This window comes from Euprymna scolopes, chromosome 8 (genome assembly GCF_053919585.1).
Source record: "Euprymna scolopes isolate OS-2025 chromosome 8, ASM5391958v1, whole genome shotgun sequence".
In the NCBI taxonomy this organism is placed as follows: Eukaryota; Metazoa; Mollusca; class Cephalopoda; order Sepiida; family Sepiolidae; genus Euprymna; species Euprymna scolopes.
In genome coordinates, this window is record NC_136489.1 from 74,412,120 (window position 1) to 74,427,553 (window position 15,434).

Sequence of the window (15,434 nt, forward strand, 5' to 3'; positions counted from 1 at the left end):
AAGGCCACATGTCTTTTCAATAGAGCCCACTTACCCACCAAGGAGCAGCGAATAATGATCGCTTTGTAAATTGGAATTTCATTGGTACCCTTCCTTCCATTCACGTATCGGGCTGTCATGGTCAATTAGCGTTTACAGCTTTCTTGGCCAAAAGAAGTATCCCCCGCACATACCATTCTGGCCCATTCTACCTGTTTTCCTTTATTTTTCTCTTTTGTTTACAACTGGTTTTTTCTATGCTTGTCTATGCACCCCCTCTTTTCTCAGTCGCCTGCTACCTCTCTCAGTGTCTATCCCGTTGGGTGCATTTAGCTTGCAGTTTACTGCAGCTTCGAGCCTGTCTCATTCTGCCTCCCTCCCCACGAGCTGTCTTTTACATCGTAAAATTCATCTTAACTCTCTCAGTGTCTATCCCGTTGGGTGCATTTTGCTTGCAGTTTACTGCACCTTCGAGCCTGTCTCATTCTGCCTCCCTCCCCACTAGCTGTCTATTACATCGTAAAATTCATCTTAACTCTCTCAGTGTCTATCCCGTTGGGTGCATTTTGCTTGCAGTTTACTGCACCTTCGAGCCTTTCTCATTCTGCCTCCCTCCCCACAAGCTGTCTTTTACATCGTAAAATTCATCTTAACTCTCTCAGTGTCTATGCCATTGGGTGCATTTTGCTTGCAGTTTACTGCACCTTCGAGCCTGTCTCATTCTGCCTCCCTCCCCACGACATCTTTACTCTCTCTGGTGAGTTTTCTCTCAGATGGCTGGATTGCCAACTGCACTGACCGATTTAATGAGAAAGAAAGAAAAAAGCATCCGTAAATCGTGGGCCAGTCCCTCCTTTTTAAGGAATTTTAATCGCATGCCAAAAGTGATAACGTCTCTTGGAATTTTAATGTTCGGTTTGGTAGTAAGAAATCAACAAAAACAAAAAAAACAGAACAAAACACAAAACAAAACAAAACAAAAAAAACAAGTCTCTTGTTTGTCAGATGGGTGTGGGTAGGTGTGTACCCTCTTCTTTTGTTTCAGTTTGTTTACAGGTGTATTCTGGGGTGACAGATGGAAGTGTCGTGCGATTTTTCCTTTTTTCTCCTTCTTTTTCTCTTTTGCTTGCTGTGTGTGTGCTTTTGTATATAGGTATGTTCTCTCTTCTGTTCATCTTTGGTCTACAGGGGTAAGATGGAAGTGTCATGCAACTTTTCCTTTTTTTGTGTGTGTATGTGTGTGTGTGTGTGTGTGTGTGTGTGTGTGTGTGTGGCGTCCTCACTCCCTAACTGATTTTCCTGCTACTTTCTGACAATTTTAAGAGTCATTTTGGGCGGCATCTGAACTGACTCGTTCTCCGTTCTTTCCACCGCGTCTGTCACAACCGGGGCTTCATCCGCTGGCACCATTATTTCGCTCAGGTGCCCGGCCGTCTGCGTGCTAGTGGTGCACCCCCTCCGACGCCTTTCCCAGGCCCACAGTGCCATTCCCCTCTTGGGCTCTGTTCACCTACAGGACATAGTTCTCTGAGCCTCTGCCCTTCCAACAACGTGACGCACCACCAGTGCAACATAGCACTGCAGTGCTTGTCTAACGAGGTCCACAGGCAACCTTCAATCATGCAGTAGCTCAACCTGTATTTTCAATAATACGTATCTCAACCTTCCCGGGGCCACTATGCTGGGGTGACAGGTTTCCCGATGACAACACACCTAACTGCGAACATACACGTTCCGAGATTAACATCAGGGACTGTCCCGCCGGCCACAGCCAACAATTTAAAATATGTCTACACAAGATAGTCCAGTTCTAACAGTCCTGTCATTATAACGTCAATTATATTGGTCACTTCTCCTCTAAATATCTGCACATGGAAAAATAATCCTCTCAACGCGGTCACCTCAACCCGAGTGACATTTGGCACAGACTCACTATTTTCCCCAGCGGTGCCAGCACTTTCGGATCGTTCTCTATAGTTTCTAATTTCTCCGCTGAATAGAGATTTCTCATCCTTAGTTATCTCCTCGCCTGGTCGGTCCAACCACCTGTCACCGGAGCAACTTGGCTTCCTAATCCTGGATGCAACTCTGCTCCAGTGCAATATCACCACCGCCTGCTCAGGCTGCCACATCCCTCCTCGATGGATTGCCCTATTGAAATCCAATCCTATCCACTCTGCAACGACCGAAGTCAGCGAAAGGAAAACGGAGTAAATGTGGTACTCTGGTGGCTGCAAGGACCCGAACCAAGCATGTTGTGGTCAAGTCGCATCTCCACAGACATTCACCTATCTCTGAGTGCTTCGAGGTCAGGCTACTTCACTGTCACGCAGTCAAAATTCGAATTGCCCTCAGTACCGTCGGTTTCGAATCCGACTGAGGTGCAAAAATATATTTTTTCCAAAAATCAATTCAACTCTCGGAAATTTATATCTCCATTTTTTTTTCTCGCTGCATACACAAAACACACCTCTGCACAGTTGAATTCTCACAACAGCGTTCAACATCGCTACATTACAATACAGCCGATCCCCAGCTAAAATGTTTCGTCAAAGTTCACGAACTGCTCACTTACTTAACCCCCCTCTCAAAAGTAAGTGCCGATGACATCACGTGGTTCTCTCTACAGTCCAAAACTGCTTCCCCACGATTTAATTATTACATTGTTCCTTCAACTTGGAAAATCTCAGGCCAAGCGCTTTTTTTTCGACAGTTTCAATTCCTCCAAGACACTCTCGCTCAATACGCGAGTTTCTCGTGCTAAATTACTCTCTCCGTTTGCCAATTTAATCACTGCGAGCTACTTCTAAATTACTTATTGCTGTTTTCTGCTATTTAAGGCACCCCCCACCCTGAAGCTTTCCGTTTTAGTCCTTGGATACCTCCAAGGTCAGTTCGCGACACAATCTGCCAACAGTGCGAACACATGGGGGCCCTCCATGCATCCACAGAGAAAACAATTGCACCGCATTTCAACCAGGAGATGTCGCTCCAAGCTCCCGTCTCTGTTCTACTAACCCCCACTGCTCCTTGGTGGAAGGACGTCACACTACTCCTGGGACAGGGAGTCCGTTGCTCCCCTCAACGGCAGCCTCGGTTCACTTCTCCCCATTTGCTGGAGGCAGGAGATAGGTATTGAACACTCTTCATCCCATTCGCCCGACTCCTCAGCTGATTCTGCGGTCAACTGCCATTCAACTCTCTTTTCTTCACGAGCCGCGGCTTCTCTTCCTGACCTCATATTGCTGGTGGAGTTGAACCCTGCAATTTCCCGTTCCAACCTTCCGTCCGTCTCTATATTTCTAGACTCTATAGATGTCGTCTCGCTTGTCTTAAACCGTCGCTCGGTGTCGTCCCTATAGTCGTCAGGAACTCTGTCCTCATCTCGCGTTTGACTAACCCCGGGATTCTTTATCTTTTTCCCCGTCTCCTTTATTCAAACTTGGTCACCTTTGTGTTTTTTGCTGTTTAAGACGGGGGTTTTTATGCCTGTCGTTCGCCGCGCCCTCTTTTCTCAGTCGCCTGCTACCTCTCTCAGTGTCTATCCCGTTGGGTGCATTTAGCTTGCAGTTTACTGCACCTTCGAGCCTGTCTCAATCTGCCTCCCTCCCCACGAGCTGTCTTTTACATCGTAAAATACATCTTAACTCTCTCAGTGTCTATCCCGTTGGGTGCATTTAGCTTGCAGTTTATTGCACCTTCGAGCCTGTCTCATTAAATCCAAAAGAAAATATCTGAATTAAATATATATGAAATAACTCAATGTTAGAAATGTTTTCATAAGTACACTTAAATGTTTCTTTTCATGTGGCTGATGACAACGGATATAGATTGCGTACAAACATTTTATATAGTTACGTACTGAATAATATTTTTTAGACTTTATCTTATCTTATCTCTCTCATCTCCGTCTTTTTATAGGCCGCCTCATCACCGAATCTACACTTCTCTAGTTTTATCGATCTTGACTGGCAGTTTTCAGGTTCCGAACACTTTCTTATCCTGCGTCCTGTAGCATGTTGTCAGTAGGCCATTTTTCTTCTACAACAGTTTGGGTGTCAATCTGTTTGCATCCACAGACCTAGCTCGCCTGCTACCTTTTTGTTTTGTCTCATCCTTCTCTGGTATAATTTCAGTGACACTGGTGGTTGGTCACCATAAATATATTGATTTGCTGCGTCGATTCTGCATGATGTGTATACGGCCATCTTGAGCATCCTTTTTTAACAGCCATCCAATTTCTTCTTCAGCGCATTTGTAAAAACCATGCCTCAACACCAGAGGAAGGATTGCTTCTACTGTGGCAATAAAGAGTGTTACTTTCAACGTTTCTGAGAATGGTGACCTTATTTTCTTCAACTTATGACATGCACTCCATGCCAATGCTTTTCTGAGTTCAAAATATTTTTCTAGTGCATTCTTACCATGATCCAAGGTACTTGAAGTTTTAGAAACCAATGCGCAGAGTCATATCAAATTCTTCCACTGCGAGTGTCTCAATGTGGTTGAAGGCCTGTATCTCTAGATTGTTTTAGTTTTTATTAGTCTATCAATCTAGGGTTTTGGATTTAGAGTTTCTGCACTATCTACTAAAGTATGTTTGATAACATTCTTTTATAACAATGTATAATGGGTCATGATTTTTTATATATCGTGCGTTTAAGGTGGAACATTTTTTACCTAAATCACATACGTTATTTAACTTTATCATAAGTCGACACTCGTGTAATTATGCAATAGAGGATTCATACATACAATTTATACGAACACCCTCATACCAATAATATGCAATGCATGACTCAGTACTCAAACATAGCATTCAACGATTGGTGAATGTTCCAAAATATAAACTCATCAGCAAGAATAAGGAACAGTTTCATTTTCTGCCGAAACCAAACTCACATATAGTTACATTTGTATTTCCTAAATTTATATATTGTAGAAATCGTTGTGCATATGTATTAAAAATATAGCATATATATGATTTGATCCCGAGTGTTAGTAATTGTATAATTTATTTTACATTAATAACTTCATTCCGTTTTAAAAATAATATCTAAATACGTATATTGATTTATTTATTAGTTGAATATACTTAATAAACAGATATTCCCATAAAATACAGTAATACAGTAATACAATAATACAATAGTACACTGCAGTTCATGTGTGAAAGAGAAAACCAATGATGAGTAGTGCAAAAGAATCATAAAAATAGAATTGTTATAAAAATGTTTACTCATTTCTCTGTAAATTTCTTGAGAACCGAAAAATTCTTAAATTTACATATAAACTGAGGGTTGAAACAACATTCTTTATTATTAAATTATTATTATATTTTCAAATTGGGATGAGTATTATTATATTAGAATTGTTTTAATAACCCAAAAATAATACGTGGAAATCCGATTTTAATATGTTTAAAGATGTTTATATTTTTGCAAATAACCTTAAAATCATTTTATATTAGCATATTAATGTTCTTCAATGCGACATCGATATATATTTTACAACACTTTCTTCTCAGTTTACGATAAATATTCCTTGATTCAACAATAGTTGTATTTTTAGATACGTTGTATTTTTTATCAAATTGTAAATCTCATACGAATTGATTGTATAAGATAGTAAAACCGTAAGGATAAGTTAGCACACACATAATATACTTAACCGAATAAACACGTTAGGACATAAACAAATATCGTTTGAGTTACAAACTGCAATGTTATTTTGATGTGAAATGCTTAGTTGCTCAAATAAATTATTAAATATTTAAGTCTTAGGATACATAAGTATGTGGGATAGTGTTTCATATGACAAATTAAATGAACACATAAAAACACGCATATTGAGAAAATGATGAGAATACAGACTAAACAGCATTTCTGTGTTGTAATGGCTCATTCTATTAATAATGAATAACGATTATCACCTCATAATAATACGCATACTGCCAAGTTTCTCGCAACCTTGCATTTCACTATAATAATTATTATATAAAAATAATTATTGACATATCCATAATAAATCGATTGACAGGTGGATAATTCCCGACATCACAATTATATGTAGGCATAAAAACCTGACTTCTTGGAATTCTATCTAGCGCATTTTAAAACAGCTTTTGTGCCTAAAAGTTTTTTTTTTAAAGTCCACATTTCTTCATTATACAGATCATATTATATTCGTGTTTCCCATCAACTACCGAGGAAATCTTAATAATTGCAACAGGTCCATTCGTTAACGTTCTGATTCAAAATTTGCAAAAGGTTTAATTACCTTTTCTTTATCTTAAAATGCATGCGTGAATGTTTTTCTCATGGGCTGGACCGTTCACGTCTTTTTCTCATTATTTTGCGTATATCATTTTATTGTTTTATAGATAATTCAGATGCGGAAAAACGTGCAGTAAATTCATAGCACGTCTTTAATACAGAAATAGACAGCCTATTCACCAATCTATAGTGTTACCTACATTCGCATATAAACTGGCGTCGTAGCAGAAAGTGTTAAAACAGTTAATCACTTACTTATCTCTCTCAGGCTCTCACTCTTTTTATCTACTTCTCTTGCGCTCTTTCTCTGTCATTCCATATGAAAAAAAGGGTGTAAAATTATAACGAAAGTAAATCGAACGCTATTTGCGTTAATAAACAAATAGAAAGACACGCGTGACAAAAAAAACACATCAAACATGACCGGCGGTTATTATTATGGACGGTCAAACAGCACCGTATCGCCGTAATTCAGCCATAAAATAAATTTACGGATAATTAACCCTCATACCGTTTATCGGAACAACAACATACAGAGACGTTACTGAAACAATGCCACACTGATTGCAGAAATTCTTGTATTATGAGCACCAAATTGTTATTGGAACTTAGGGATCTGATTAAAGTATAAAGAATTGCTTAATCGTAGGTTGAGATTTTTTTCCTTAAATCATAGGAATTAAGTGAACGTTGCGAAATATATGTTGATTCGGTCAAGAGTTAAGTAAAAGTTTTTTTTTTAGTTTGATTACAATTATTTAAATATTTCTCTCTCCCTCTCTCTCTCTCTCTCTCTCTCTCTCTCTCCCTTTCTATATATATATATGTGTATATATATGTATATATATATATAAATGTAATTTTTGGTTCGTTAAAAGTGAATAAAACCATATTTCTACGTTACCAATTTAATTGAAAATTTCAGAAAATCAATTTTAAAGTAAAAGAATGTTTGCATGCTATTAAAATAATTTAACATTGCGAATTATAAAAATATTAAATTATAAATGAAACTATTTTTTGTAACTGCGAGATTGTCCGCAGTTCATTTCCGGTAGAAATTAGCCTTTCACTTATTGAGATAAGTATTATTTGTATTAATTTTTATGATACTGATGCAGAGAGTGATCCGTGCTGAAATAATAACATGATTATTTAAACAGACATTCTGAACATGGGAAGGGGAGGGTGTTTTGTACCTCTTCTGTACTTTAACGTTACAATTGAATAAAAAAACATATCGTAAAACTTTAATTTGGAAATACGATTTAAAAAATAGCGCGGACAACTCTCTGCATTTTTCCTTTTATTATTCTTAAAGAGTAAACCTTTTCTTATTCATGAAAAGAGTTAAGCCTACGTAAATAAATAAATAAATAAATAAATAAATGTTTGTGCACGTGACAAATTATAAATAAATGGTTTAGTTACTTTAAAAAAAATTACGTATGAAAAGAGTTAACGTAAATAATCTTTGTAAAAGTTAGTTCGAAAGAGCCGTAGTTGTACTCCCATGCGTAATTTCCATACTTATAGGTTTTTGGAAAAAAATTCACTGGATTATTATTGCTTGGAGACTAATTAAGCAGATTATTAAAAAAATTAAAAAAAGAAATCATTATTTCGACATTTGAAAGTGGTGCTCACTTTTTAGTTTCAACATTCTGAAAAATCAGTCACCCATTTTGTACCCAATAAAAACGCGGTATAACAACACCATAGAAAGTAAAAATAATATGAGTCTCTACCGCATTTGTAAGTAGGAAATATATTTGTTCCTCAAAGAAAAAAAATAGATTGAACATGACTTTTATTGTTTTTATGAAAATAAAGTTTCGAGTTTTAATTTTTTTTTTTTTACTTATTTAGTTAAAAGTCAGTTTGTGGGTGTTTTTTTGTTTCATTAAATCATTTGTTTTATGAAAGGTGAGGGTTTTTTTTTTCAAAACCTTTGTTTTTTTTATAATTTTTTAAACTATTACAAATTTCACTAACATGCTGGAGAGATGTTGGTGCTAATGCAGAGAGTGATCCGCGCTATATTTTAAATCGTATTTCCACGTTTAATTAAAGTTTTATTATCTTTTTTTTATTCAATTGTAAGGCTACAGTACAGAATAGGTACAAAACACCCTCCCCTCCCCATGTAAATAATAGCTTTTAAAATAATCACATTATTATTTCATCACGGACCACTCTCTGCATGAGTACCGAAATGTTTAATAATTTGGTATTTTTTTAGATTAGGTCCACCTCCACAATTTTCCTTTAAATGACGACAATTGAAAGTGTCCGAGTATGCTGAATACGGAAATCGCATTGAAATTTTGCGGGAATCAGTAGTTATCAAGATATAAAAAGTTATATTATGCATTGTATTCTTTGGCGGCCATCTTTTTGCGCGCGCATGCGCCATAAACAAATGCACGCGCGTAAAAAAGATGGCCGCCAAATATTACAATGCATATTACAACTTTTTATATCTTGATAACTTCTTATTTCTGCAAAATTGCAATACGATTTTCGTATTCAGCATAGTCGAAAACCATTACACGTCGTAATTTAAAAGAAAATTGAGGAGGTTGACCTAATCTAAAAATTTACCAATAATTTTCCATCCCGTACGCCTCCCGATACATTGCTTCGTCAACATGCGACCATTTTATATCTCCCGGAGACACTTCCGTATTTAGCAAAAAAAAAAAAAAATGGGGGACCGATTTACCAGAATGGGGTAACAAAAAAGTGAGTACCCCTTTCAAATGTTGAAATAATTTTTTTTCTTTAAATTTTTTTTCATAATCTGGTTAGTGTTTTATCAATTATAATCCAGTGAAAAAATTATAAAAACCTATCAGTACAGAAATTCGCATGGGGGTGATGGTTGTATAACTCCGCCACGTAAGTAAATAAATAAAAAATGTCCCGTGCACATGCGTTAGCCTTGATTAGGGGGGATTAAGGGAACGACCATTAAATAATTCTGCGGGTCGCCATGGAAATCAACGCCCAATGAGTACCAAAATAGTTTTCATGATATGAACAATTTTTTTTTTGAAAAGTGGGCGATCACTTTTCCATGTAAATTTAACTTAAAATGAGCACCAACTTTCTGGCCGACCGGGGAAGGGGAATTTATTTTCATGTTTATTGGCTTAAAGGTTTTTTGACAAGGCAGTTTGGTACGCGAGTGCATATATAAATCTCACCGAGATATAAGAACCAGCAAACTGATGATGGACAAATTTAAAAAAGAAAAAACGGCTAAGCAGAAACTTTCCGTGCTCTTACATAATCTCTCTCTCTCTCTCTCTCTCTTTCTATATATATATATATATATATATATATATATATATATATATATATATATATATATATATAACGAAGTAAAGAGAAAGATAATGACAATATAAAACTACATATTATATATGTCGATTTATTCATTTATTCCAGAAGAGTATACTTAAATTAGGAGTGTAGGATAACGACTGTGGGACTGTCTCACACAAATCTAACGAGATATAAGAACCAGCAAACTCATGATGGACAAATGGAAAAAAAAAGCAGAACCTCTCCGTGCTCTTCAATAATGTCTCTCTCTCTCTTTCTCTCTCTCTCTCTCTCTATATATATATATATATATATATATATATATATATATATGTATATATATATATATTTATATATATATATATATATATATATATCACGAAGTAAAGAGAAAGATAATGACAATATAAAACTACGTATTATAATGTCGATTTATTCATTTATTCAATAAGGGTATACTTAAATTAGGAGTGTAGGATAAGTAAGATTTCCTTAAAATATGGTACTTCGACACCTAATACTTCTTATCAGAAGAGTAGGGACGATTCTAAGTAACATAACAGGTGTCGTATCTTCATAAATAAACATATCATTTTTACCTATTCATCAGCCTCCAAAATATCATAGTATAAAAATGTTCTTACCCAACACCTATAATTGATGCAAACTTTATAGAATATATTAATAAATTCATATATATTAATATATAATGTATATCGTCATTTTCTCTCTCTACTGATATCTATATAAGCTCCAAAATTATCTGTTGAGCTTTGCATTATCCAGATAATCCCCTATTAGAGAATTGATCTCATCCTCATCCTTTAACCAACCTATATATATATATATATATATATATATATATATATATATATATATATATATATATATATATATATATATATATATATATATATCACTAAGCGACCAAATCATTCCGAGAAAACAAAAATAAATGCATAATTTGTACTAGCTATCCACGGGAAAATATTTGCTAAATAAAAAGAAACAAATGAGAGGAACATTCAAAAGATGAGTGCAAATGACAATATAACTGAAAAGAAAAATAACGTAAAAAGGAAGAGAATATCGTGAACATCGGGTGGTAACAGATAATAGATTGAACAGAATATAGATGCTGCCATTATTTTCTGATTCCACAAACTTCATAGACATATATATATAAATATATATATATATATATGTGTGTGTGGTGCGTGTGTGTATATGGTGTTGTGTGTGTGTTGTTATCGGGTTCCTAATAAGATTACCCAATCGATGCTTCATTTTAGTCATCCTAGTGAAATATCCACAACCATACCAGCTGAACAATCAAGTACGCTTGCCAATATAATTTTTGTTTAAATTTTCTGCTTATTTTTGACTCGTGCAAGCATTTTTATAATACGACCTTAAATCAGTTGGCATATACTTTCATATTTTTATTGAAAACCTTGCGAGCAACATATGAACGAACTGCCACTCATTAGAATGGTATATTCTGCACAGGGAATATCAACTTGCTCGTAGCAGACATCACAATGCCAGTACAAGGTTTCGCTTTGAATAAAAAATGAAACTTAATTTTCGCTTGTATTCGAACCGATGATCTTTGGATTAGAAGTCTAGCGTCTTACCACCTCAGTCTCAGTATCTTCTGTTGTTGAGTAATCGGCATTTCATAAATTTCATTACTTCAATTCTTACTGTATCAAAAAGGGATTCCATCGGGGCGTTAATTATGAAAGTTTTGCATGCAGGATGAGTTCCAATGCGAATGGATTTTATTGTAGATACTTTTTGCGTGCTAGTAAATTTATTTCGATTTTCCGTGTGTCTAGCTATTTTTAAGGGTTATGTTCTGCCGGAATTAATGCTGAAAAATAGAGAATGTATTAAAACGCATTTAGAATTTCCGAAAACACGTCTCAATTGAATGCATAAATCTTACCTATGGGAAATCTATATAACTGTTTGACGTATATGTTTGCAAATGTATTCTAGCTGAATAAGTGTAAGTAGCATAAGTATTAAACTATATCTATCGATTTTAGATAACATGTACTGTAAGATTAGTAAAACTGTCTAGAATAAGATTAAAATAGAAGAAAAATAAAACTACTAAAATGTGGATATATATTTTCTGAAGAATGAATCTATATATGTATTTTCCATGGTGAATTGTCATTACACGTATTGTCAGTTTCAGAACTTAGTTTCGTTTTTGTATGAAAATTTATAATATTAGTTATTTTATTTGCTTATTTTTCCAATGTAAGGATTTAATATTTGTCAAATATAATTAGCAATATTATCTAAAAGAAAGATCTGCATTTGCATTTAAATATTTGGGAATATTAAATTCACATTTCATCTGTCATAAAGACGGCGGAATGATCTTTTCTATGACTTTAAGAAACATCAAATTAATCAAATGTTCACAGATTTTTATCAATAGCATGTATATATTATTGATTCTACTTCATCATTTTCGCAATGAATTTACCTACTGCAGCAGGTTCTTAATAGAGAATTTGCTCTCCCTTTTATTGGTTGTTTATGTTATTCTATAATACATTGTATGTTTAGTTGTCTTGCTACGTATAGTTTCATATGTACATATTTTATAAATTTCCTCTAAATATGATTATGTAGAAATTGAATAGTTTTGAATATTTGTAATGTTCATTGACTTGTTGGTTTAGTGGTCTTATGTGCATGTAATTATTCAAGCGTTGACAAAGAAAAATCCATAATTGTTTGTATTACTTTGTTCATATTTAGGACATAATGCAATTATTTTCCCATATTTTAAACAAATATTTAGTTTACAGTTATAAGGGAGCATAATAAAATAAACTAGCTTCCTTCAACAGTGAACATTTCATGTTAACAAAAACGTTCCCTGGTTTCCTGCTATTTCTGCATTCTAGTATTTATCAGTTCGGATCACGTTTTGGTGATATATCGAGAATCTATGAATCTATGTAATAACCCTGTATGTGCTATGTGATTTCTGAACATGTCCGTAAGTCTAATAATTGATGTAAAATGTACCCTTTGCTGCTCTTGACTCTCACAACCACGAATATACTTCCGCGATTAAAAATTCATAACTTATGTCAACTTTCTGATGTAATTGTCTGTATTTTTAGATGAGGTGTTTTCATTGCTTTGATACATCGTCTACGACCACTCAGCCATATATCGTAGTGACATATGGCCGAGTGGCCCTATACGTTGTATCAAAGTTTACAGTTACCCAAAGGTGCTGAGTTCAATCCTGAACGAAGGCAGTGAAAAGTAACATTCAAAACAGAGAATCAGCAACTATGTCCCAGAGCCTAGCTGAAATCCGAACACGGTACCCCCGTAATAATAATAAACGATTGGGTTCGAGACCCCTAACAAACGGTCCCCCAGTTATATACAAAACACCTGATGAAGGCCGGAGGGCAAAACGGCCGAAACGTTGTGACTATAATAACCAAGATGAGGAAGTCAATCCGACAATCTCAATAAATGAACTTTCTGATGTGTTTATTATGATACAACAATATTCACGAACAGGCTTAATGTGTGCAAATGGAATTTCAGATCAGTATTACAAGATGGCACATGCGTGTGTACACTCACATGCAATTAGCATACAAGTTTCTATAAGCGATAAAAAGTAATGGAAAACGTGTTGAAGTTAAAATACAAAACATAGCCGAACGTAATAAGGATCTTGCTGTAATATTTATGAATTTCTATACGCTTAATTTTCCAAATACGTTTAAACAGCCGTTATTATTCTGTATTAATGATTTAAACTAATTGCAATTACCGATAAGGTTTTATATGAAATTCATAGATGTTAATCAGGCCAACCTACGTTTGTGAAACGTATCAATGGAATTACGCGTCCCATTCTTAAAGACAAAGAGCCTCCTTATTAAAAGAATATATGATTAAAAGGAATTTAATACGAGGGTTTGTTAGCTACAGTGAGGATATTTGATGAAACAACGTGTTTAATAAAAATATAATCTCAGTGAAATTCATTTTGCCGAAGTAAAACAATTGTGACTAATATTTAAAATCCACACGTCTATCATTAAAGAATATGTGACTGTAAGTATGAAACATCAATATTAAATACGAGATTTTATTTAAATTTAAATGGCTTTGCTGTAGAATATAAAATAAATATAGGGGTTTCACGCATATTATAGCTTGATACACTCTATGTAAGGTTTGTGTACCTGACAAAAGTATTTCACACGGTGAGAATGAGGGGGTGTGACTGAACTTGGAGCGCCTTGACTGCTCCCAAAAGCTCTTGTACATGATAATTCAGCTTCATGAGGACCAGAACGGTCGTGTCAAAGTGAATAACAACTACTCAGAAGCCTTCCTCATTTTAAATGGCATGGAACAGGTATGCGTCCTGGCACCGACTCTGTTCAGCATCTTCTTCAGCATTGTGCTCAAGCAAGCAAACAAATATTTTGACGATGCCGACGCTTTCTATATTCAATATCGCCTCGACAGCAGTCTGTTAAACCTCACTAGGCGGCAACCCCACACCAAAACTCTCGGGTAACTGATCTGTGACTTCCTATTTGCCAACAACGCTGCCCACACTGAAAACGCCTTAGAGCACTACCAGTCCTGCTTCGCAGAGGTTGGCCAGCTTTTCGGACTCGAGGTCAGTTTGAAAAAGACAGAAGCCATTCACCAGCCTGTTCCTCGATTAGTGAACCGTCCCCTTCACTGGCGAGACTATGCTAAGGACCGTTCAGCAGTTTATCTACACAGAATGTACCGTTACATTAGATGCACAGCTTGCGAGGGTCTAGAAAAACAAGCACTAAAAGAAGAGCACAAAACTTCTGTCTACAGAGCCGTAGTATTCTCCACCCTCCTGTACGGCTCTCCGTCTTGGACAGTTTACCGTCACCAACTCCGACTTCTGGAACGTTTCAATCAGCGTTATCTCCGTACTATGCTCAATGTTTACTGGAGTGATTATGTCACCAATGTTGAGGTCATCGAGCAAGTGGAGATGACCAGCATTGAGGCCACGCTGTTGATGTCCAAGCTACGCTGGGGCGGGCACGTCTTCATAACAAAGGATCATCGCCTGCCCAAGATAGCCTTATATGGCGAATTCTCTACTGGCTGTCGTGACAGAGGTGCACTGCAGAAACGATATAAAGCCTCTCTGAAGAAGTTCCTAGGTAACTGCAACACTGACCACAATTAGTGATCTACTCTCTATGCTGACCGAGACACTTGGCGACACATTGCTTAATAAAACTTTGAGATCTCCTGCACAGTGAATCTGCGAAAGAAACGTTGCAAGGGGAAGATCCGAGAATGATCATTAGCGGTATCTGACGTGACTTTTTACTGTAGCCGCTGCGGCCAAACCTGCTTGTCCCGCACCTGGCTCGTCAGTTAGAAGCGTGCCTGCAGTGAACGTAGACAGCCTCTTCATAGAACCTTCGTTTGCGAAGATCCTATAAAGAAGGCTGTCCACGTGAAACCTAGTGAAGAGAGGTATTGATACACTACTATGTAAACACATCATTGATTGTGATACAGTTGAAATATTTATGAATTCCTATCAGTCGACTATTGCGAAATTCGTCTTCATAAGGAATAATAATTAGCGTTGATTCCGATTTGGGCCCTGGAAATATTCTTAGAACAGAAATGTGTGCGTCTATTTTCTTTTTATTTTATTTCAAGGAAGACAGACATAACTTTATAGTAATACTGAACATACTATTAATTTATCCTATATGAATGAAATTGAGTTTTTTTTTTTTTACAAACTTGTTTGTTATTTTACAGTTGTTT

At 35.9% G+C, this 15,434-nt stretch overlaps 1 protein-coding gene across 1 annotated transcript; it reads left to right on the plus strand.

Moving 5' to 3' along the window:
- The first annotated feature begins 14,388 nt into the window (after positions 1-14,388).
- Positions 14,389-14,835, plus strand: LOC145283896 (uncharacterized). The gene has a single exon (XM_080132999.1). The coding sequence runs from the start codon at positions 14,389-14,391 to the stop codon at positions 14,833-14,835; it is 447 nt and encodes a 148-aa protein (XP_079989125.1).
- The last annotated feature ends 599 nt before the right edge of the window (positions 14,836-15,434 follow it).

Excerpts from the sequence above, each read along its gene's own strand:
- LOC145283896 (XM_080132999.1), top strand. The coding sequence starts at position 14,389 with ATGTACCGTTACATTAGATGCACAGCTTGCGAGGGTCTAGAAAAACAA.